The sequence below is a fragment of the Bombina bombina genome, unplaced genomic scaffold, assembly GCF_027579735.1.
Source record: "Bombina bombina isolate aBomBom1 unplaced genomic scaffold, aBomBom1.pri scaffold_2164, whole genome shotgun sequence".
Taxonomy (NCBI): Eukaryota; Metazoa; Chordata; class Amphibia; order Anura; family Bombinatoridae; genus Bombina; species Bombina bombina.
This window is the reverse complement of record NW_026512763.1, coordinates 1-23631: the sequence shown is the minus strand read 5'-3', so window position 1 is coordinate 23631 and position 23631 is coordinate 1. Positions and strand designations below refer to the sequence as shown.

Genomic DNA, 23631 nt, shown 5'->3' with positions numbered 1-23631 from the left:
TAATGTAAAAGACTCCTGCAGGACCGCCCTTCGTGGGCGTACACAGAATGTACTATGCAGTCATCTCCCGGTCGGTACGTAGATCTTTATTGAACCGCCGGGAGATGAGCAATAATTTGAGACCAAACAGATGATGTTTACACACAACAGATAACTCCCGGGCAGCCAGATAGATTTATTGACCCGCCGGGAGACCACAAAAAGGCGCGCAATTGGAAGGAACGCCTCCAAGTACCGCCCTTAGTGGGCGTAAGCAGAAGCTAAGCATGTAACCATCTCCCGGGTCAGCATTTTGTTTTTTGTAACCGCCGGGAGATGTATAAAGCGCATAATAACGTGAAATAAGGCGCTAAAACATCCATAGGGAATAACATTGCCTATTAGACATCTCCCGGTCGGCATTGTTTACTGTAACCGCCGGGAGAAGTGATAACAGCCCAAAACATTTTATGTCAAGAAAAACATACTTTGTTATACCAAGTGTGGGTACCCTTATTTTGAAGCATAGGGAATAAAATTGGCCCTGAGTCAATTATCCCGTCTAGGGAAATAACAGCAGAGTCCTCTCCCAGGCGGCATGTAGTGAATGAAACTGCCGGGAGGTTAGGTCTTCTTAAAACGTCAATACATGTGCTGTCCAAAATAGAACATTCTTGAGTGAAAAGCTCATCTCTTTTTCTAAGGGCTTGTAATCACAATATGAGTGGCCACATTGTTCTCTAAGGGCTTTTATCGGCCCAGAAATAAAAATGGCACTTACCTCCCCATCTGCCGACAGCAAAGGCAGCTCCCAGGTGTGTGAAGTCCTACTGCTCACATGAACCTGAGGACAACAAAGGAAAATACTGAGTAAGATCCCTCAGATTTTTCCCCGAATAGGACAGCAACAGTACATGGGAGGCGCAGTGAGAATTATGTCCCACCAGTTCCCATTGCTTTAAAGCCACCAAATGCTTCTCTTTTCACTGAAGAGACTGATCTGGTCTAGGCTACACCCTAGTACAAAGCAGCATTCAAAGGCACCACTTAAAAAATAAACACTTGATTGAAGAATCTTTACTAACACCTCACTTTGCCATCTCCTATCTAACTAACACAGGCAAAGAGAATGACTGGAGTGGGAGGGAAGGGAGGAGCTATTTATACAGCTCTGTTGTGGTGCTCTTTGCCTCCTCCTGCTGACCAGGAGGCGTAATCCTATAAGGATGAAATCCGTGGATTAATCGTATCTTGTAAAAGAAAATGTATTTAGCAAATTAATTATTCAGGGTATAGAAGATGAAAAATAAACATCAAAGTCGCTATTGAACAAAAAAAAAAAAAAAAAAAACTCAGACTGCCTGAGGCTCCTACCAGCCAAGAGAGAGACACCTTGTAGAGATTTCCTCTTCTCTTAGATGATCCGGGTAGAAGATAGACCCTAAGCAGACCCAAGAAAACTTCTAGCTGGAGATCTTCTACTCTGAAGTAAAAGATCGCTATCGTCATCAACAGCTCCGCAAAACCGGAAGTGCGGGTCACGTGAACAGACCAATATTAACTGCGCAATTATTCTCTTCAGTGAAAAAAATGTGCGAAAATGCCTAACTGTTTAAAAAAACATCTTTACCTTTTTAAATACCAATTAAATAAGCCCTCAAAGATATCCAGGCTATTATTAATAAAAACATAATTTATGCTTACCTGATAAATTTATTTCTCTTGTGGTGTATCCAGTCCACGGATCATCCATTACTTGTGGGATATTCTCATTCCCAACAGGAAGTTGCAAGAGGACACCCACAGCAGAGCTGTTATATAGCTCCTCCCCTAACTGCCATATCCAGTCATTCGACCGAAAACAAGCCGAGAAAGGAGAAACCAAAGGGTAAGCATAAATTATGTTTTCTCTTGTAAGGTGTATCCAGTCCACGGATCATCCATTACTTGTGGGATACCAATACCAAAGCTAAAGTACACAGATGAAGGGAGGGACAAGGCAGGTACTTAAATGGAAGGTACCACTGCCTGTAAAACCTTTCTCCCAAAAATAGCCTCCAAAGAAGCAAAAGTATCAAATTTGTAGAATTTTGAAAAAGTATGAAGCGAAGATCAAGTTGCCGCCTTGCAAATCTGTTCAACAGAAGCCTCATTTTTAAAGGCCCAAGTGGAAGCCACAGCTCTAGTAGAATGATTGAAGAAAAAAAAACTAACTATATTTCACCACTGTCTCTTACTACCTCCATGCTTGTTGAGAGTTGCAAGAGAATGACTGGATATGGCAGTTAGGGGAGGAGCTATATAACAGCTCTGCTGTGGGTGTCCTCTTGCAACTTCCTGTTGGGAATGAGAATATCCCACAAGTAATGGATGATCCGTGGACTGGATACACCTTACAAGAGAAATAAAATCTCCCATCATAGAAATAAAAAGAAGCGATAGGTTAAGAAATAAAGGATATCCTTATTATTAACCTCTTACATCTCTTAGCCAAAATGCCTGTTCATACTGTTTTAAAGGGACACTGAACCCAAATTTCTTATTTTGTGATTCAGATAGAGCATGCAATTTTAAGCAACTTTCTAATTTACTCCTATTATCATTTTTTCTTCGTTCTCTTGCTATCTTTATTTGAAAAAGGCATCTAAACTTTTTTCTCGGTTCAGAACTCTGGACAGCACTTTTTGATTGGTGGATGAATTTATCCACCAATCAGCAATGACAACCCAGGTTGTTCACCAGGTTGGGGGGGGGGATCATGGACTGATGCAACGCCGTGATTGACGGAAACAGGATTCGTGATTTTGGACCCGCAAAGAGGACTTGCAACGGGCAGAGGAAGCGCTGCAGCGGCTGACAGGATTAAAAGTTACGTTTTTGAAGAAAAGGAGTGAAATGTCAATTTTGATGAATTAAAGTGCCCTTGTTTTTAATAGGTTTATTAAAAACCGGGTACTAATTCATCAAAATTAACCTTCCCAGATGGAATGTGTTTTGATACCAAAATTTGCAATATAGTAAGCATTTCTATAACGGACTGCCATAATTCCACACAACTCATTTTAGCCTAGACTGTTCGTACAAAAAATAAAATTATGAATATAATAAAACAAATAGCATCCTTGACATATTACAAGCCAAAACATTGTTATGTTTCAAATATTTTGCTCTATATTCCGTTCAGATTGTGTGGAATTTTAGCAAATCTATATTTCTGCAATCATTCAAAGGCTGTGGAGTGTTAGTTACCTTGTGAAGGTGGAGGAACACTGTTCTGTTTAGTATTAGAAGTGCTGGTCTCCTGCGATTGTTGTACTTTGGAAGAGCCCTTCTCAGAAATATTGTGTGTCACAGATACAGACGACTCTGTAAACACAGCACGTGCACGAGTCTCCTCCACTGGCTTTGAAAACTAAAGGAACAAAAACGTTATTTAGTTAAAGAAGGAAAGCATATAGACTAGATTCTGTTGCATTATTTTTTTTTTATTCCCCCCCCCCTTTGTGTCGGCATCAAAGTGTTAACATCAGAACGAAGTTGCAATGAAAACATTTGCTGATTTTAAGGCCGTGAACGATCATGGGTGACTGTCTACACTGCTAAGTCCCATTCTCGATTGTGTCAAAGGGGGAGGGGCTGCAGGATGCCATATAAGCTATAAAGTTCCATGCCGTTCTAACAGCGTTAAAGCTGTTAGGATGGCATGGAACGGCGTCTAGGTGTGTTAAACCAGAAAGGGTAAAAACTCATATGATCTAAATAATCTAAGTAATGATCTAAAACACTCAACCAATCTTGTGTTTTCATTCCATAATACATATGAATATTTCTCTGCTTAATATTAGTATCCTTGTACACAAATATTATTTTGGGGATAGGTTGTAAACAAATACGCATTTAGTTTTAATATAAACTGTTTCAACAACTTTTAATTTATTTAATTTTGAAAGAAGAATATATTTTTCTGATCTTTCAATGTATAACAGAAAATTGACAGCTTAAAGAGACAGTAGTCCATCAAATTACAATATTTTAAGAGAATAATGTATACATAAAGTATGCCATTGGCATGTATTAAATATGTTGCATCTAAAGTATATCACTGGCTGCTTGTGGAAGTAATTTGAGCACATTAGGGAAGAAATAGCAGTCTTCACAATATACCAGCAGCTGAAATTAACACCCTCAGTGCTTGAGAATTTAACACTATAGCTTTGCACACAGATTTAGAGAGCTCAAAGGGTTTATTATTTATGTATGAAAACCCTGCTATGAGCAGTGCAAAAGCAGCAAACTTTATTCTCATTTTTCTATAGATGTTAAATACATGCAAATGGCAAATTTTACATATACAGTACAGTATTCTCTATTAAAATATTGTAATTTGATTTTTTGACTAAGCTATCCCTTTAAGAAGATTGTGTGCTCTTAAAGGGGAATGTGTGTTTAAAGTAAAGTTTCTTAACAAAGTAATAGTTTGTCCAACTATCAGAAAGATTTTATTTTAAAACATTTTTATTTGCCCTCTAATGCAGGGCCCCCGAGAATTTTACTCCTGGCTTTTAACTAACCGATATATCGGAGGGGCCGATTATTAGGGCCGATATTTGGAATTTCTGAAAAAATCAGTATCAGCCAGAAACGTAATAGGGAGCAAATCAAGAGAAATTGTGTACTTCAGGGAAACCATGTCGTTTTAAGTCACACAAATCATTAATAGCACATACTGTATAAACTGGACATAGCATCTAATAATAAATAGCACTAATAACAGAGTCCAAGCCCAAGTGTTCCTGGGAGCTCAGTTACCAACTACCATACCCCCAATGGCAGGCCTGTAGATGGACTTGCATAAACATATATGATTTTTGAAATGGAAAATGCGATCTTTAAAGGGACACTAAACCCAAAAATTTTCTTTCATGATTCAGATAGAGAATAGAAATTTAAACAACATTACAATTTACTTCCATAATTTATTTTGCTTCATTTTTTAAATATCCTTATTTGAAGAAAAAGCAATGCACGTGGTGAGCCAATCACATGATGCTTCTATGTGCAGCAACCAATCAGCAGCTAGTGAGCATATCTAGATATGCTTTTCATCAAAGAATATCAAGAGAATAAAACAAATTAGATAATATAAGTAAATTAGAAAGATGTTTAAAATTGCATTCTCTTTCTAAATCATAAAAGAAAAAATGTGGGTGGCATGTCCCTTTAAGTGACACTTAAAGCTACATAGCTTCCCTGAAGTACACAGAACTAAATTACTTTTGAATTGCTCATAGGGGTCAGCAATACATAAAATCAATCTGCTTGCTAATTGCTGTCACAAATAGAACATGATTTGTTGCATTCTGATAAATTTTACACATTTGCAAAACATTTCACAAAAGCTGCTATATTTGGCGTTTTTTTAATTTAAATAATTTTATTTTCCCCTTTCAAGAGCATAGAAAAAAACATTAAATTTTTTTTTATAGTTCAGGCACATTAATTAAATATCCACTACAACAAACCTTGAGTAGAAAGCTATGCAGTATAGGAGACTAGTATTATTCTCTAGCAGTGGATAACAATGGTCTGACTATTAGGTGGCACTGTTACACATGTATAAAACTGCCCATAAGTGACATAAAGAAACTTCTAGTCCCCTCCTCAGTACCAGGGAAGGTATATGCAATACAGTAAATATATAAGCATATTAAAAATTAAAGCAAATAAATAAATCTAGCACCAATATTAGCGCATGTCCTTTCTTTCCCTGTCAAGTGGCTATATATATATATATATATATATATATATATATATATATATATATATATATATATATATATATATATATATATATATATATATATATATATATATATATATATATATATATATATATATATATACACACACACATATACATATATATATATACATACATACACATATATACATACATACATACATATATACACACACATTGATTGGAGAAGCCGTGTTAGTCCAGAGATTTAGATATCAAAATAATAGTATTGCATTGAGCAATGATACTTTTTTATTGGACTAACTATACATTTATAAGTTGACAAGCTTTCGGAAGAGTTCCTTCCTTTATCAAGTCTAAAGCAATACTGACCAATTCAATGGAATTTACAGATTATATCTTAAAACACAGAATAGCTAAGAAGACAGAAAGTGCAGGGAGAGGAGGAGGTGTCGTAAAAATCATGAGGTGGGCTTAGGTAACAGGCAGACAGTGTCCAGTGTAGGAGAACAGACAGGGGAAATATATAGCTTTACATAGAGCATATACTGACATAAAGTTATATATCAACATTGAATCAATATCTATAAAGATGTGAAATTGTATATACAGGGGGAATACAAAAGTAAAAAAAGACAAAAGTGTGGACATAGGCTTACCTGTGTACCTATGTATAAAGAATGTGGAATATACAATGTAATTGACTAAATGAAAGTACATTACAAAAATTTTTGATAATTTGTTAAGAATCCAGAGTCCACATTTAGTCCAGAATTAAACAGGTTGAAGTGCATTATTTTCATTTCACATGTTTTTCTTTCCATGGTGCTTTGGAAGTTGCCTCTGAGAATTTTGATTTTGAGGTTTTGGATGGAGTGGTCAGGTTGGGTGAAATGGTGACCAACAGGGGTGCAGTATTTTGTTTCACAGTGGTTTTTGATTGAGTGTCTGTGTAAGTTCATCCAAATGTGCAGTTTTTGAGTTGTTTCTCCAATATAGCATCCCATTTCACATGCAGTGCAATGTATCATGTATACCACATTTGCAGATATACATGAATATGCCCCTTTAATGTTATAAGATTTTTTATTGTGATTTGCTGTGCTGCTTTCACAAACGTGTTGACAGTTTGCAGAGAGCTTTATAGCAGCACTTGGTTCCATTCTGAGTGTAGCTTCCTATGTACCAGTTTCTGCTTTTGGTTAGGTGGTTGTCTGTATGCCAGGATTGGGGGTTTTGGAAAGATTTTTTTGAGTGTGGAATCCTCTAATAGTAGTGGCTGTAAGTCTTTTATGATTTTTGTATCCCTTCCACAGCAGGGTTGTATTTGACTACTAGTGGGATACGGGATATGTTTTTCTTCTCCCTGTATTGTAGTAAGTGTTCACGTGGAGTATTGAGAGCAGAGTTAATTTTTTTTATTTATAATCCTTGTTTTGTAACCTTTTTCTCTGAATGATTGGGACAGTGTGATGAGGAGTTTGTCACGGTCCTTGGTATCTGAGCAAATTCTGTGGTATCTTGTAGCCTGACTGTAGATTATGGATTTTTTAATGTGATTGGGGTGGAAGCTGGAGAGGTAGCTGCATCTATCTGTTTGTTTCTGTATACAGATAAGTGCAGTTTGCCATTTGTGATGGATATTGTTGTATCCAGAAAGCTGACACAGTCTCTAGAAAAAACATAATTTATGCTTACCTGATAAATTTATTTCTCTTGTAGTGTGTTCAGTCCACGGGTCATCCATTACTTATGGGATATATTCTCCTTCCCAACAGGAAGTTGCAAGAGGATCACCCAAGCAGAGCTGCTATATAGCTCCTCCCCTCACATGTCATATCCAGTCATTCGACCGAAACAAGACGAGAAAGGAGAAACTATAAGGTGCAGTGGTGACTGGAGTTATAATTTTAAAATTTAGAACCTGCCATAAAAAGACAGGGCGGGCCGTGGACTGAACACACTACAAGAGAAATAAATTTATCAGGTAAGCATAAATTATGTTTTCTCTTGTTAAGTGTGTTCATTCCACGGGTCATCCATTACTTATGGGATACCCATACCAAAGCTAAGTACACGGATGAAGGGAGGGACAAGGCAGGAACATTAAACAGAACGGAACCACTGCCTGTAGAACCTTTCTCCCAAAACCAGCCTCCGAAGAAGCGAAAGTGTCAAATTTGTAAAATTTGGAAAAGTATGAAGTGAAGATCAAGATGCAGCCTTGCAAATCTGTTCAACAGAGGCCTCATTCTTAAAGGCCCAGGTGGAAGCCACAGCTCTAGTGGAATGAGCTGTAATTCTTTCAGGAGGCTGCTGTCCAGCAGTCTCATAGGCTAAACGTATTATGCTACGAAGCCAAAAAGAGAGAGAGGTAGCCGAAGCCTTTTGACCTCTCCTCTGTCCAGAGTAAACGACAAACAGAGAAGAAGTTTGTCTAAAATCTTTAGTTGCCTGTAAGTAGAACTTCAGAGCACGGACCACGTCCAGATTATGCAAAAGACGTTCCTTCTTTGAAGAAGGATTAGGACATAATGATGGAACAACAACAATCTCTTGATTGATATTCCTGTTAGAAACAACCTTAGGTAAAAACCCAGGTTTAGTACGCAGTACTACCTTGTCTGAATGAAAGATCAGATAAGGAGAATCACAATGTAAGGCAGATAACTCAGAGACTCTTCGAGCCGAGGAAATAGCCATCAAAAACAGAACTTTCCAAGATAAAAGCTTAATATCAATGGAATGAAGGGATTCAAACGGAACACCCTGAAGAACTTTAAGAACCAAGTTTAAGCTCCATGGAGGAGCAACAGCTTTAAACACAGGCTTAATTCTAGCCAAAGCCTGACAAAAGGCCTGGACGTCTGGATTCTCTGCCAGACGTTTGTGTAAAAGAATAGACAGAGCTGAAATCTGTCCCTTTAGCGAACTAGCGGACAAACCATTTTCTAAACCCTCTTGTAGAAAAGCCAATATCCTAGGAATCCTAACCTTACTCCATGAGTAACTCTTGGATTCGCACCAATATAAATATTTACGCCATATCTTATGGTAAATCTTTCTGGTCACAGGTTTCCGAGCCTGTATTAATGTATCAATAACCGAATCCGAAAACCCCCGCTTAGATAGAATCAAGCGTTCAATTTCCAGGCAGTCAGCCTCAGAGAAATTAGGTTTGGATGGTTGAAAGGACCCTGAATTAGAAGGTCCTGCCTCAGAGGAAGAGACCATGGTGGACAGGACGACATGTCCACTAGGTCTGCATACCAGGTCCTGCGTGGCCACGCAGGCGCTATCAGAATTACCGATGCCCTCTCCTGTTTGATCCTAGCAATCAGTCGAGGTAGCAACGGAAATGGTGGAAACACATAAGCTATGTTGAAAACCCAAGGGGCTGCTAATGCATCTACCAGCACCGCTCCCGGGTCCCTGGACCTGGATCCGTAACAAGGAAGCTTCGCGTTCTGGCGAGATGCCATGAGATCCAGATCCGGTTTGCCCCAACGAATCAGTTGAGCAAATACCTCCGGATGAAGTTCCCACTCTCCCGGATGAAAAGTCTGGCGACTTAGGAAATCCGCCTCCCAGTTCTCTACGCCTGGGATGTAAATCGCTGACAGGTGGCAAGAGTGAGACTCTGCCCAGCGAATTATCTTCGAGACTTCCAACAACGCTAGGGAACTCCAGGTTCCCCCTTGATGACTGATGTAAGCCACAGTCGTGATATTGTCCGACTGAAATCTGATAAACCTCAGTCTTGCTAACTGAGGCCAAGCTAGAAGAGCATTGAATATTGCTCTTAATTCCAGAATGTTTATTGGAAGGAGTTTCTCCTCCTGAGTCCACGAACCCTGAGCCTTCAGGGAATTCCAGACTGCTCCCCAACCTAGAAGGCTGGCATCCGTTGTTACAATCGTCCAATCTGGTCTGCGAAAGGTCATTCCTTTGGACAGATGAACCGGTGACAACCACCAGAGAAGAGAATCTCTGGTCTCCTGGTCCAGATTTAGCAAAGGGGACAGATCTGAGTAATCCCCGTTCCATTGACTGAGCATGCATAGTTGCAGCGGTCTGAGATGCAGGCGCGCAAATGGCACTATGTCCATTGCCGCGACCATTAAGCCGATTACCTCCATGCACTGAGCTACTGATGGGCTTGGAATGGAATGAAGGACACGGCAAGCATTGAGAATCTTTGATAACCTGGACTCCGTCAGGTAAATCTTCATCTCTACAGAATCTATAAGAGTCCCTAGAAAAGGAACCCTTGTGAGTGGTAACAGAGAACTCTTTTCCACGTTCACTTTCCACCCATGCGACCTCAGAAACGCAAGAACCATCTCTGTATGAGACTTGGCAGTTTGAAAACTTGACGCTTGTATCAGAATGTCGTCTAGGTACGGAGCCACCGCTATGCCTCGTGGTCTTAGTACCGCCAGAAGTGAGCCCAGAACCTTCGTAAAAATTCTCGGGGCCGTGGCTAACCCGAAGGGAAGAGCCACAAACTGGTAATGCCTGTCTAGAAAGGCAAACCTTAGGTACCGATAATGATCTTTGTGAATCGGTATGTGAAGGTAAGCATCCTTTAAGTCCAATGTGGTCATATATTGACCCTCTTGGATCATGGGTAGGATGGTTCGAATGGTTTCCATCTTGAACGATGGTACCCTTAGGAATTTGTTTAAGATCTTTAAGTCCAAGATTGGTCTGAAGGTTCCCTCTTTTTTGGGAACCACAAATAGATTTGAGTAAAATCCTTGTCCCTGTTCCGATCGCGGAACTGAGTGGATCACTCCCATGATTAAGAGGTCTTGTACACATTGTAGAAATGCCTCTCTCTTTACTAGGTTCGTTGATAACCTCGAAAGATGGAACCTCCCTTGTGGTGGAGAGGTTTTGAAATCCAGAAGGTATCCCTGAGATATAATCTTCAACGTCCAGGGATCCTGCACATCTCTTGCCCAAGCCTAGGCGAAGAGAGAAAGTCTGCCCCCCACTAAATCCGTCTCCGGATAGGGGGCCCTGTCTTCATGCTGTCTTAGGGGCGGAAGTAGGCTTTCTGGCCTGCTTGCCCTTGTTCCATGACTGGTTGCCTTTCCAACCCTGTCTGTAACGAGCAGTAGTTCCTTCCTGTTTTGGAGCGGAGGAAGTTGATGCTGCTCCTGCCTTGAAGTTACGAAAGGCACGAAAATTAGACTGTTTGGCCTTCGGTTTGGCCCTGTCCTGAGGAAGGGCGTGGCCCTTACCTCCCGTAATGTCAGCAATAATTTCCTTCAAGCCGGGCCCGAATAAGGTCTGCCCTTTGAAAGGAATGTTAAGTAGCTTAGACTTGGAAGTTACATCCGCTGACCAGGATTTAAGTCAGAGCGCTCTGCGCGCCTGTATGGCGAATCCGGAATTTTTAGCCGTAAGTTTGGTTAGATGTACTACGGCATCTGAAACAAACGCATTAGCTTGCTTAAGGGTTCTAACTTTGCTCAAAGCCTCATCCAATGGCTCTGTGCGAATCGCCTCTTCCAGAGACTCAAACCAGAATGCCGCTGCAGCCGTGACAGGCGCAATGCATGCAAGAGGCTGCAAAATAAAACCCTGTTGAACAAACATTTTCTTAAGATAACCCTCTAATTTTTTATCCATTGGTTCTGAGAAAGCACAGCTATCCTTCACCGGGATAGTGGTACGCTTGGCTAAAGTAGAAACTGCTCCCTCCACCTTAGGGACCGTCTGCCATAAGTCTCGTGTGGTGGCGTCTATAGGAAACATTTTTCTGAATATCGGGGGGAGGGGAAAAAGGCACACTGGGTCTATCCCACTCCTTACTAATAATTTCTGTAAGTCTTTTTGGTATAGGAAAGACGTCAGTACACACCGGTACCGCATAGTATCTATCCAACCTACACAATTTCTCTGGGATTGCCACCGTGTCGCAATCATTCAGAGCCGCTAATACCTCCCCTAGTAACACACGGAGGTTCTCAAGCTTAAATTTAAAATTTGAAATTTCTGAATCCGGTCTCCCCGGATCAGAACCGTCACCGACAGAATGAAGCTCACCGTCCTCATGTTCTGCAAATTGTGACGCAGTATCAGACATGGCTCTCGTGTCATCAGCCCGCTCTGTCCTTAACCCAGAGCTATCGCGCTTGCCCCTCAATTCGGCGGGCATATTATATAATACTTCTTTCATAACATTAGCCATATCATGTAAAGTGATTTGTAAGGGCCTAGATGTACTTGGCGTCTCAATCCTACGCATTTCCCGAGCGGGAGACGCAGGTACTGACACGTGAGAAGAGTTAGGCGGCATAACTTCCCCCTCGTTGTCTGGTGATAGTTTCTCTATCGGTACAGATTGACTTTTATTCAAAGCAATATCAATACAATTGGTACACATCGTTCTATTGGGCTCCACATTGGCTTTTGAACATGATGAACAAACAGTTTCCTCTGAATCAGACATGTTTAAAACAGACGTAGCAATGAAACTAGCAAGCTTGGAAATCACTTTCAATAAGTTTACAAGCAATATAAAAAACGCTGCAGCGCTTCAAAAATACACATATAATTAAACAATTCTTAACAAGAAGTGTAATATTAGCAGAGGATTGCTCCCATTAGCAAAAGGATGATTAACCCCTCAATACCCAAAACGGATAAAACGGATATGAATTAAGATTTAACGCTTTTAATCACAGTCAAGCACACTGTCACAGATCTGCTGTGACTGATTACCTCCCTCAAAAATGAATTTTGCAGACCCCTGAGCTCTCTAGAGACGTCCTGGATCAAGGAGGAAGAAGCAGGAAAACTGTGCTAGAATTATAACTGCGCAACAAGGCGCTAAAACAAGGTCTCTCCCACTCCTATCACAACAGTGGGAGCCCTGATATAACGGTTTCCATGCAGAAAATATGTCAGCCATGTGGAAAAATGCCCAAAGAGATTTATCACCAAAGTACCTCACAAAAACGAATAACATGCCAGTAAACGTTTTATTAAAATAATAGTATTTTCTCAGTCAAATTCTAGTCCCTAGAAAATAACTTGACTGCGCATACATTTAATCAGCCTGATACAAGTTACCACTACTGCATTTAAGGCTGTACTTACATCATACGGTAACAGCAGTATTTGCTTAGTCAATTCCATTCCCAGAAAATAATGTACCGCACATACCTCATTTGCGGAGGACCCCGCATGCTATTCCCATTTTCCGAAGTTACCCCACTCCTCAGAATGTCGAGAACAGCCAGTGGATCTTAGTTACGCCTGCTAAGATCATAGAAAAAAAACGCAGGCAGTTTCTTCTTCCAAATACTACCTGAGATAGAAAAACAGCACACTCCGGTGCCATTTAAAATAAATATTCTTCAATCAAAAGTTTGTTAAGTAAAAACTCCAGCTCCTCTCACGACCTCCTTCTTTGTTGAGGGTTGCAAGAGAATGACAGGATATGACATGTGAGGGGAGGAGCTATATAGCAGCTCTGCTTGGGTGATCCTCTTGCAACTTCCTGTTGGGAAGGAGAATATATCCCATAAGTAATGGATGACCCGTGGACTGAACACACTTAACAAGAGAAACATAATTTATGCTTACCTGATAAATTTATTTCTCTTGTAGTGTATCCAGTCCACGGATCATCCATTACTTGTGGGATATTCTCCTTCCCAACAGGAAGTTGCAAGAGGATCACCCACAGCAGAGCTGCTATATAGCTCCTCCCCTCACTGCCATAGCCAGTCATTCGACCGAAACAAGCCGAGAAAGGAGAAACCAAAGGGTGCAGTGGTGACTGTAGTTTAATTAAAATTTAGACCTGCCTGAAAAAGACAGGGCGGGCCGTGGACTGGATACACTACAAGAGAAATAAATTTATCAGGTAAGCATAAATTATGTTTTCTCTTGTTAAGTGTATCCAGTCCACGGATCATCCATTACTTGTGGGATACCAATACCAAAGCTAAAGTACACGGATGATGGGAGGGAAAAGGCAGGAACTTAAAATGGAAGGAACCACTGCCTGTAGAACCTTTCTCCCAAAAACAGCCCCCGACGAAGCAAAAGTATCAAATTTGTAAAATTTGGAAAAAGTATGAAGCGAAGACCAAGTCGCAGTCTTGCAAATCTGTTCAGAGGCCTCATTTTTAAAGGCCCAGGTGGAAGCCACAGCTCTAGTAGAATGAGCTGTAATCCTTTCAGGAGGCTGCTGTCCAGCAGTCTCATAGGCTAAACGGATTATACTCCGAAGCCAAAAAGAAAGAGGTTGCCGAGGCCTTTTGACCTCTCCTCTGCCCAGAGTAAACAACAAATAGGTTAGATGTTTGGCGAAAATCTTTAGTAGCCTGTAAGTAAAACTTCAAGGCACGGACTACGTCTAGATTATGCAAAAGACGTTCCTTCTTTGAAGAAGGATTAGGACATAATGATGGAACAACAATCTCTTGATTGATATTCTTGTTAGAAATCACCTTAGGTAAAAACCCAGGTTTTGTACGCAGAACAACTTTATCTGAATGAAAGATCAGATAAGGAGAATCACAATGTAAGGCAGATAACTCTGAGACTCTTCGAGCCGAGGAAATAGCCATCAGAAAAAGAACTTTCCATGATAGAAGTTTGATATCAATAGAATGAAGGGGTTCAAACGGAACCCCTTGAAGAACTTTAAGAACCAAGTTTAAGCTCCATGGAGGAGCAACAGGTTTAAACACAGGCTTAATTCTAACTAAAGCCTGACAAAATGCCTGAACGTCTGGAACTTCTGCCAGACGCTTGTGTAAAAGAATAGACAGAGCAGAAATCTGTCCCTTTAAAGAACTAGCTGATAATCCTTTGTCCAAACCCTCTTGGAGGAAGGACAATAATCTAGGAATCCTAACCCTACTCCATGAGTAATTCTTGGATTCACACCAATGAAGATATTTACTCCATATCTTGTGGTAAATTTTCCTGGTGACAGGCTTTCGTGCCTGTATTAAGGTATCAATTACTGACTCGGAGAAGCCACGCTTTGATGCAGTCAGTCTCAGAGAAAGTAGATTCGGATGATTGAAAGGACCTTGTATTAGAAGGTCTTGTCTCAGAGGCAGAGTCCATGGTGGAAAGGATGACATGTCCACTAGGTCTGTATACCAGGTCCTGCGTGGCCACGCAGGCGCTATCAATATCACCGATGCTCTCTCCTGTTTGATTTTGGCAATCAGACGAGGGAGCAGAGGAAACACATAAGCCAGATTGAAGAACCAAGGCGCTGCTAGAGCATCTATCAGTGCCGCTTCGGGGTCCCTGGACCTGGATCCCTAACAAGGAAGCTTGGCGTTCTGGCGAGACGCCATGAGATCCAATTCTGGTTTGCCCCAACGGAGAACCAATTGAGCAAACACCTCTGGATGGAGTTCCCACTCCCCCGGATGAAAAGTCTCTACACCTGGGATATGGATCGCTGACAGGTGGCAAGAGCGAGTCTCTGCCCAGCGAATTATCTTGGAGACTTCTGACATCGCTAGGGAACTCCTGGTTCCCCCTTGATGGTTGATGTAAGCCACAGTCGTGATGTTGTCCGACTGAAATCTGATGAACCTCAGTGTTGCTGAGGCCAAGCTAGAAGAGCATTGAATATTGCTCTTAACTCCAGAATATTTATTGGGAGGAGTTTCTCCTCCTGAGTCCATGAACACTGAGCCTTCAGGGAGTTCCAGACTGCACCCCAACCTAGAAGGCTGGCATCTGTTGTTACAATTGTCCAATCTGGTCTGCGAAAGGTCATACCCTTGGACAGATGGACTCGAGATAACCACCAGAGAAGAGAATCTCTGGTTTCCTGATCCAGATATAGTAGAGGGGACAAATCTGTGTAATCCCCATTCCACTGACTGAGCATGCATAATTGCAGCGGTCTGAGATGCAGGCGCGCAAATGGCACTATGTCCATCGCCGCTACCATTAAGCCGATTACTTCCATGCACTGAGCCACCGTGGGGCGCGGAATGGAGTGAAGAACACGGCAAGCATTTAGAAGTTTTGATAACCTGGACTCAGTCAGGTAAATTTTCATTTCTATAGAATCTATTAGAGATTCGCTAGGAAGGAAACCCTTGTTAGAGGAGATAGAGAACTCTTTTCTTCGTTCACTTTCCACCCATGCGACCTCAGAAATGCCAGAACTATCTCTGTATGAGACTTGAGCCACCGCTATGCCTCGCGGTCTTAGAACCGCCAGAAGAGAGCCCAGAACCTTTGTGAAAATTCTTGGGGCTGTAGCCAACCCGAAGGGAAGAGCTACAAATTGGTAATGCCTGTCTAGAAAGGCAAATCTCAGGAACCGATGATGATTCTTGTGAATCAGAATGTGAAGGTAGGCATCCTTTAAGTCCACTGTGGTCATGTACTGACCCTCTTGGATCAAGGGTAAAATGGTTTGAATAGTTTCCATCTTGAATGACGGAACTCTGAGGAATTTGTTTAGGATCTTTAGATCCAAAATTGGTCTGAAGGTTCCCTCTTTTTTGGGGAACCACAAACAGATTTGAATAAAACCCCTGTCCTTGTTCCGTCCGCGGAACTGGATGGATCACTCCCATTACAAGGAGGTCTTGTACGCAGCTTAGGAATGCCTCTTTCTTTATCTGGTTTGCAGATAATCTTGAAAGGTGAAATCTCCCTTGTGGAGGAGAAGCTTTGAAGTCCAGAAGATATCCCTGAGATATGATCTCCAACGCCCAGGGGCCGCTCCTTCATGCTGTCTTAGAGGCAGCAGCAGGCTTTCGGGCCTGCTTGCCCTTGTTCCAGGACTGGTTAGGTTTCCATGCCTGCTTGGATTGCGCAAAAGTTCCCTCTTGTTTTGAAGCAGAGGAAGTTGATGCTGCACCTGCCTTGAAATTTCTAAAGGCACGAAAATAAGACTGTTTGGCCCTGTCCTGAGGAAGGGTATGACCCTTACCTCCAGTAATGTCAGCAATAATTTCTTTCAAACCAGGCCCGAATAAGGTCTGCCCCTTGAAAGGAATGTTGAGCAATTTAGACTTTGAAGTCACATCAGCTGACCAGGATTTAAGCCATAGCGCCCTACGCGCCTGGATGGCGAATCCGGAATTCTTAGCCGTTAGTTTAGTCAAATGAACAATGGCATCAGAAACAAATGAGTTAGCTAGCTTAAGTGTTCTAAGCTTGTCAATAATTTCATTCAATGGAGCTGTACGGATGGCCTCTTCCAGGGCCTCAAACCAGAACGCCGCCGCAGCAGTGACAGGCGCAATGCATGCAAGGGGCTGTAAAATAAAACCTTGAATAAACATTTTCTTAAGGTAACCCTCTAATTTCTTATCCATTAGATCTGAAAAAGCACAACTGTCTTCAACCGGGATAGTGGTACGCTTTGCTAAAGTAGAAACTGCTCCCTCCACCTTAGGGACTGTCTGCCATAAGTCCTATATTTGGAAACATTTTTATAAATATAGGAGGTGGGGAAAAAGGCACACCGGGTCTATCCCACTCCTTACTAATAATTTCTGTAAGCCTTTTAGGTATTGGAAAAACCATCAGTACTCACCGGCACTGCATAGTATTTGTCCAGCCTACACAATTTCTCTGGCACTGCAATTGTGTCACAGTCATTCAGAGCAGCTAATACCTCCCCAAGCAATACACGGAGGTTCTCAAGCTTAAATTTAAAATTAGAAATCTCTGAATCAGGTCTCCCCGATTCAGAGACGTCACCCACAGACTGAAGCTCTCCGTCCTCAGGTTCTGCATATTGTGACGCAGTATCAGACATGGCTCTTACAGCATCTACGCGCTCTGTATCTCGTCTAACCCCAGAGCTATCGCGCTTGCCTCTCAATTCAGGCAATCTGGATAATACCTCTGACGGTATTATTCATGATTGCAGCCATGTCCTGTAAAGTAATCGCTATGGGTGTCCCTGATGTACTTGGCGCCATATTAGCGTGCGTCCCTTGAGCGGGAGGCGAAGGGTCCGACACGTGGGGAGAGTTAGTCGGCATAACTTCCCCCTCGACAGACCCCTCTGGTGACAATTCTTTTATAGATAAAGACTGATCTTTACTGTTTAAGGTGAAATCAATACATTTAGTACACATTCTCCTATGGGGCTCCACCATGGCTTTTAAACATAATGAACAAGTATCCTCTGTTTCAGACATGTTTGTACAGACTAGCAATGAGACTATCAAGCTTGGAAAACACTTTAAAGCAAGTTAACAAGCAATATAAAAAAAAACGTTACTGTGCCTTTAAGAGAAACAAATTGACAAAATTTGAAATAACAGTGAAAATAGGCAGTTACACTAACGAAATTTTTACAGTGTATGTAACAAGTTAGCAGAGCATTGCACCCACTTGCAAATGGATGATTAACCCCTTAATACCAAAAACGGAATAATAAATGACGAAAAAACGTTTTTAAACAGTCAAAACAACTGCCACAGTCTACTGTGGTTGTTACCCTCCTCAAACACGACTTTGAAGCCTTTTGAGCCCTTCAGAGATGTCCTGTATCATGCAGAAGGAAGCTGAGTGTCTCAGTCTGTAATTCTAGCTGCGCAGAAAAGCGCTAAAATAGGCCCCTCCCACTCATATTACAACAGTGGAAAGCCTCAGGAAACTGTTTCTAGGCAAAAATCAAGCCAGCCATGTGGAAAAAACTAGGCCCCAATAAGTTTTGTCACCAAACATATATAAAAACGATTAACATGCCAGCAAACGTTTTATATTACACTTTTATAAGAGTATGTATCTCTGTTAATAAGCCTGATACCAGTCGCTATCACTGCATTTAAGGCTTAACTTACATTAATCCGGTATCAGCAGCATTTTTCTAGCAAATTCCATCCCTAGAAATATGTTAACTGCACATACCTTATTGAAGGAAAACCTGCACGCCATTCCCCCTCTGAAGTTACCTCACTCCTCAGAATATGTGAGAACGGCAGTGGATCTTAGTTACTTCTGCTAAGATCATAGAAATCACAGGCAGATTCTTCTTCTAATGCTGCCTGAGATGAAACAGTACACTCCGGTACCATTTAAAAATAACAAACTTTTGATTGAAGTTAAAAAACTAACTATAATACACCACTCTCCTCTTACTACGTCCATCTTTGTTGAGTTGCAAGAGAATGACTGGATATAGCAGTGAGGGGAGGAGCTATATAGCAGCTCTGCTGTGGGTGATCCTCTTGCAACTTCCTGTTGGGAAGGAGAATATCCCACAAGTAATGGATGATCCGTGGACTGGATACACTTAAGAGAAAGTTCATTTTAAGCTTGATTGATGCATGAAATAGATTAAAAGATTTATGAAAATGTTCAAGGTTTTTTCTCCTTCAGTCCATATGATGAAAATATCATCTATGTAGCAAAAGTATTTGAAGTGTTTGTGAGGGTGAGTGGCTAGGAATCTCTGTTCTAAGTCAGCCATGAAGAGGTTTGCGTACTGTGGTGCCATTTTCGTTACGTCACTCCTATATAAATTACTGTAATGTATATATCTAGTGGTTTCTGGTAATTTATATAGGAGTGACATAACGATCTCTCCCTTTGCGCTTGTCTTTTATGTTATGTTCAGCTTTTGCCGTGTGTCTATGGTATCAATTAACTCACAACTCATGTTTGAGCTGTTTGAGTCTTGTTTTTTTATTGATACATGATAGATGGGTTTATTTGACTATCATCCCTCTTTGTCTTACAGGTTCAGTTGCTTTGTTATCATTTATGCTCTTCTGCTCTGCGACATGTAGTTTCATTGCCTGGTGTATTGGATGATTGACTGCTGCGTTCTGATCCGGTATATTTTGATTCTGGGGTAACAGCTACTTAGGGTATGTGCGGAGTTGGTTTGGACAGGAGATCCTCCTGTTGTGATATATGTGGGACTGGAGTGGGGTACCCTTTGTGTGTGTCTCTTTTATATGTGGTTGCGGTTATTACTTTGACACTCTGTATCCGCGCTGTTAGCTTGTTTGGCTGGCGTTACTAAAAAACACACCCCCTGTGGGAGCCAATAAGATCGCCACTGCTTATTTTTAAGAGCCATACGGGTTCACTTCTGACTATTACGCATTTCCTGTTTGGGAGTACGGCGTCTCGCTGAAGAAAGGTAGGTGATGGTGTTACTTTGTCCTTAAATTAGCTATGCTGTGTTATACTCTGTTTTTTTCTGTATAGTCATGGCATGCATGATTTCTCCTTTTTCTTTTGTGTTACGATTTTAGTGCTATTCAATGTTAACATGACACGATGATTAACCGCTACCCTTATATAAATATTGGTAGGGGCTGTTAAAATTTCGAATAGTCATTGTTTTGTTTCTTATGAACGCATCTTTGGTTATACAACTGGTATTAATGCCAGGTTATATTTAGTGTGAGTGTCAGACTTTTCCTATTGCTGCATTATATATAATTGATGTTCTACTGCTGCTTAATAGTGTGCTTATGCTCTGGGTTTGCAGTGCCTGTTTATATCTAATATGTATAAGTATTATTGTGGTCAACATGGAAATACAATTTAATTTAGTTGGTATAGACATTATCTTTATCTATGTGTTTATACAAGGGTCCATAACTCTTGTTTTGTTACCACACGTTGTGGGATTATGCATGCTAGTTTTGGATACAAACAGACTAAGTTTAGTCTGGTGTTTACACCTATGAAGGTGGATGGTTACTAAATTGCATTCTTATTTATACTTTTAAGTTTGTGGTAATTGGCTTTATATTGTAACTTCACTCACATGGTTTGTGTGTTTGTGAATAAGCCCCAATCTGTTTGCTCTATGATACATTACAAATGTCTACACTTTTTATTAGAGGGTGTCAGGCCATTTAGACATTGGTTCCATCATTGGTATGTTTATTAGTGGATTCCTTTTTTTCTGTTTACATATTGATTGGATCATTATCAGATGTTTGGTTATATGTTTGTGCTTATTTTTTCTTTTTTGCTACTATGCTATCAATAGGGTTTATGATTCGTGAGTATACTCAAGCCCAACTGCATAATAATACTTAACATTTGTATTCCACCGTATATATTCCGTCATATGTTTTTGGCATTTGGTTCACTCCTGGGGGATTTACTTATAAAATTGTTTGCATTGTTTCTATGTGATTACACAGCCTCTTTTTCTGGTCTAGAGTTTCACTTAATTCTTGTATGATTTTATTTTAGGTTAATGTAACAATGGTGATGGGTGTATCATTTTGCTTTTACTGATGTATGTAAATTTTGTTTGTGTATCTATACAGGTTTTCTTTTTTTACAGTTTTATTTTGTCTTGAAGAAGGCTCTAAAGAGCCAAAACGTTGACTATGTCTTTGATGACCTGTTGAGATATTGATTAAATGATTATTGTGGTTCTCTAAATGTCCTGAGAGTGACCTTCTTTTCTAAGTTTTATTATATACACACATTATATAGATTAGTATCTATCTATCTATATATTTTCTATATATATCTCTAATACAGACACTACAAAATCTATCATGGATTGTAATAACAGTTCAACCAACGGAAGACTAGCATTGCCAGTAATAAAGGCATTAATTATGACTTATCTACAGCTTCCAGTATCCAGTTTATTTGCTTTAGTACAAACACTTATTCCCTCACCTCTTTAGGCTCACTAGGTTTTTCAGCCAGAGCTGAAATAATCCTGACTGGCTGAGGTCGTGCTTGTGGAACATCTTTAAATTCAATCCTTGGCTCCTTATCCATGATCTCTGTATCCTAACAAAACAAACAAATCAGCATTAAAAATGTGCTCTATTTAACCCTTTAAGGACAGAAAAATGTTTTTCTAGGTTTCCTTCTTCTATATGGCATAGGCAATTTGCTCAGATATTTATATATATGATATATATATATATTATATATAGATATATATATATATATATAAATATAGATATATATATATATATAAAAAGAGAGGAGAGAGAGAGAGAGAGAGAGAGAGAGAGAGAGAGAGAGAGAGAGAGAGAGAGAGAGAGAGAGAGAGAGAGAGAGAGAGAGAGAGAGAGAGAGAGAGAGAGAGAGAGATATTATATATAGATATAGACAGAGAGATACACACACAAGGGGAAAACAGCGCTCAAACATTCCTTATCTAAAACATAAAACAATAAATAAATAAGTATAAAAGATCAGTAATAAATGTAATTATAAAGTCTTATGAATCATGAAGTGCAAAATAATGCAAAATGGTAAATGGGAATCCTCATTTTAGACCCAGGAAGAGGCTTTGCAACGGGTGGAGGAAGCTGAAGCTGCTGTGAAGATTAAAAGCTTTTTAGTAAGAGGAGAACATTTAAGAGAAAGATGTTTTGCCAAGAACACAAACACCCCCTTCCTGTGTTTAATTCTCAGACCAGTGGCTATTGATGAGGAAACAAAGCAGAGCTATTCTGAAACAGAAGGACGTGTATTCATTTAGCAATAGGCATCAGAAAGCTAAATTCAGCAACACTTTGACTCAGCTTTGCATTCAAGACTCTCTAATACGCAAGTGGAAGAAGTTACATGACCAAAGCTGGGTGGCTGCTCATAAGCATAGTGACTGTATAACCTTTAGGAGGCAAAATTAAAGCTACATACTCCATGAGGTGGACGGCATATTTGAATATCCTGGGAGGAAACAACTGGATGTGAATTCTCTCGTTACTACATACTCCAAAAGGTGGATGAGATCATTAAGACATTCCTCGCCACACCGGACTTACCTGTACCAGTACCTGAATACCCCTTTCAGTGCGGCTACTTACCTCATTAGATTGAGATAAATTCTGGTAAGGGGATTCACATTACAAGAGAATATTTGAGTAACGCTTGTGCAGCAGAATGGATAGAGCAGAAATCTGACCCTTGAGGGCACTGACAGATAACCCCTTCTCAAGACCTTCCTGGAGAAAAGATAAGATCAGATCATTGGGATCCTGACCTTAGCCCAAGAATATCCTTTAGACTCACACCAATAAAGATATTTACGCCATATATTAGGGTAAATCTTTCGAGTGACAGGCTTACGAGTCTGAACCATGGTCTCAATGACCGATTCGGAAAATCCACACTTGGCTAAAATCAAGGGTTCAATCTACAAGCAGTCAGCTATAGAGAAACAAGATTTGGATGAAGGAAGGGCCCCTGAAGCAGAAGGTCCTTTCTGAGCGGTAGAGACAACATCTCTACTAGATCTGCATACTAGATCCTGCAAGGCCACGCAGGAGCTATTAGAATCACTGATGCTCTCTCCTGCTTGATCCAAGCATTGGCTCGCGGAAGGAAAGCAAACGGAGGAAAGAGATATGCCACCCTGAAGTTCCAAGGAATTGTCAGCCTAAACATTTCACCTCCTTCGTGCACCTAAGGCAAAGAGAATGACTGGGGGTTGTGGGAAGGGAAGTGATACTTAACAGCTTTGCTGTGGTGCTCTTTGCCGCCTCCTGCTGACCAGGAGTGATTATATATATATATATATATATATATATATATATTATTTTTTTTTTTATGAGAAAGAAAGAAAGAGAGAGAGAAAGAAAGAAAGAGAGAAAGAAAGAGAGAAAGAAAGAGAGAAAGAAAGAAAGAGAGAAAGAAAGAAAGAGAGAAAGAAAGAAAGAGAGAAAGAAAGAAAGAGAGAAAGAAAGAAAGAGAGAAAGAAAGAAAGAGAGAAAGAAAGAAAGAGAGAAAGAAAGAAAGAGAGAAAGAAAGAAAGAGAGAAAGAAAGAAAGAGAGAAAGAAAGAAAGAGAGAAAGAAAGAAAGAGAGAAGAAAGAAAGAGAGAAAGAAAGAAAGAGGAGAAAGAAAGAAAGAGAGAAGAAAGAAAAAGAAAGAGAGAAAGAAGAAAGGAAAGAAGACAAGAAAGAAAGAAAAGAA

At 40.4% G+C, this 23631-nt stretch overlaps 1 protein-coding gene across 1 annotated transcript in view; it reads right to left on the bottom strand.

Moving 5' to 3' along the window:
* LOC128644530 (protein LYRIC) overlaps positions 1 to 21493 on the bottom strand; it is a gene marked incomplete at its 5' end in the record, with an annotated part of 36522 nt that extends 15029 nt beyond the window's left edge. Inside the window, 2 exon segments of the mRNA XM_053697109.1 lie at positions 3229 to 3391; positions 21377 to 21493. Coding sequence (XP_053553084.1) covers positions 3229 to 3391; positions 21377 to 21493 — 280 coding nt within the window.
* Between the last annotated feature and the right edge of the window lie 2138 nt (positions 21494 to 23631).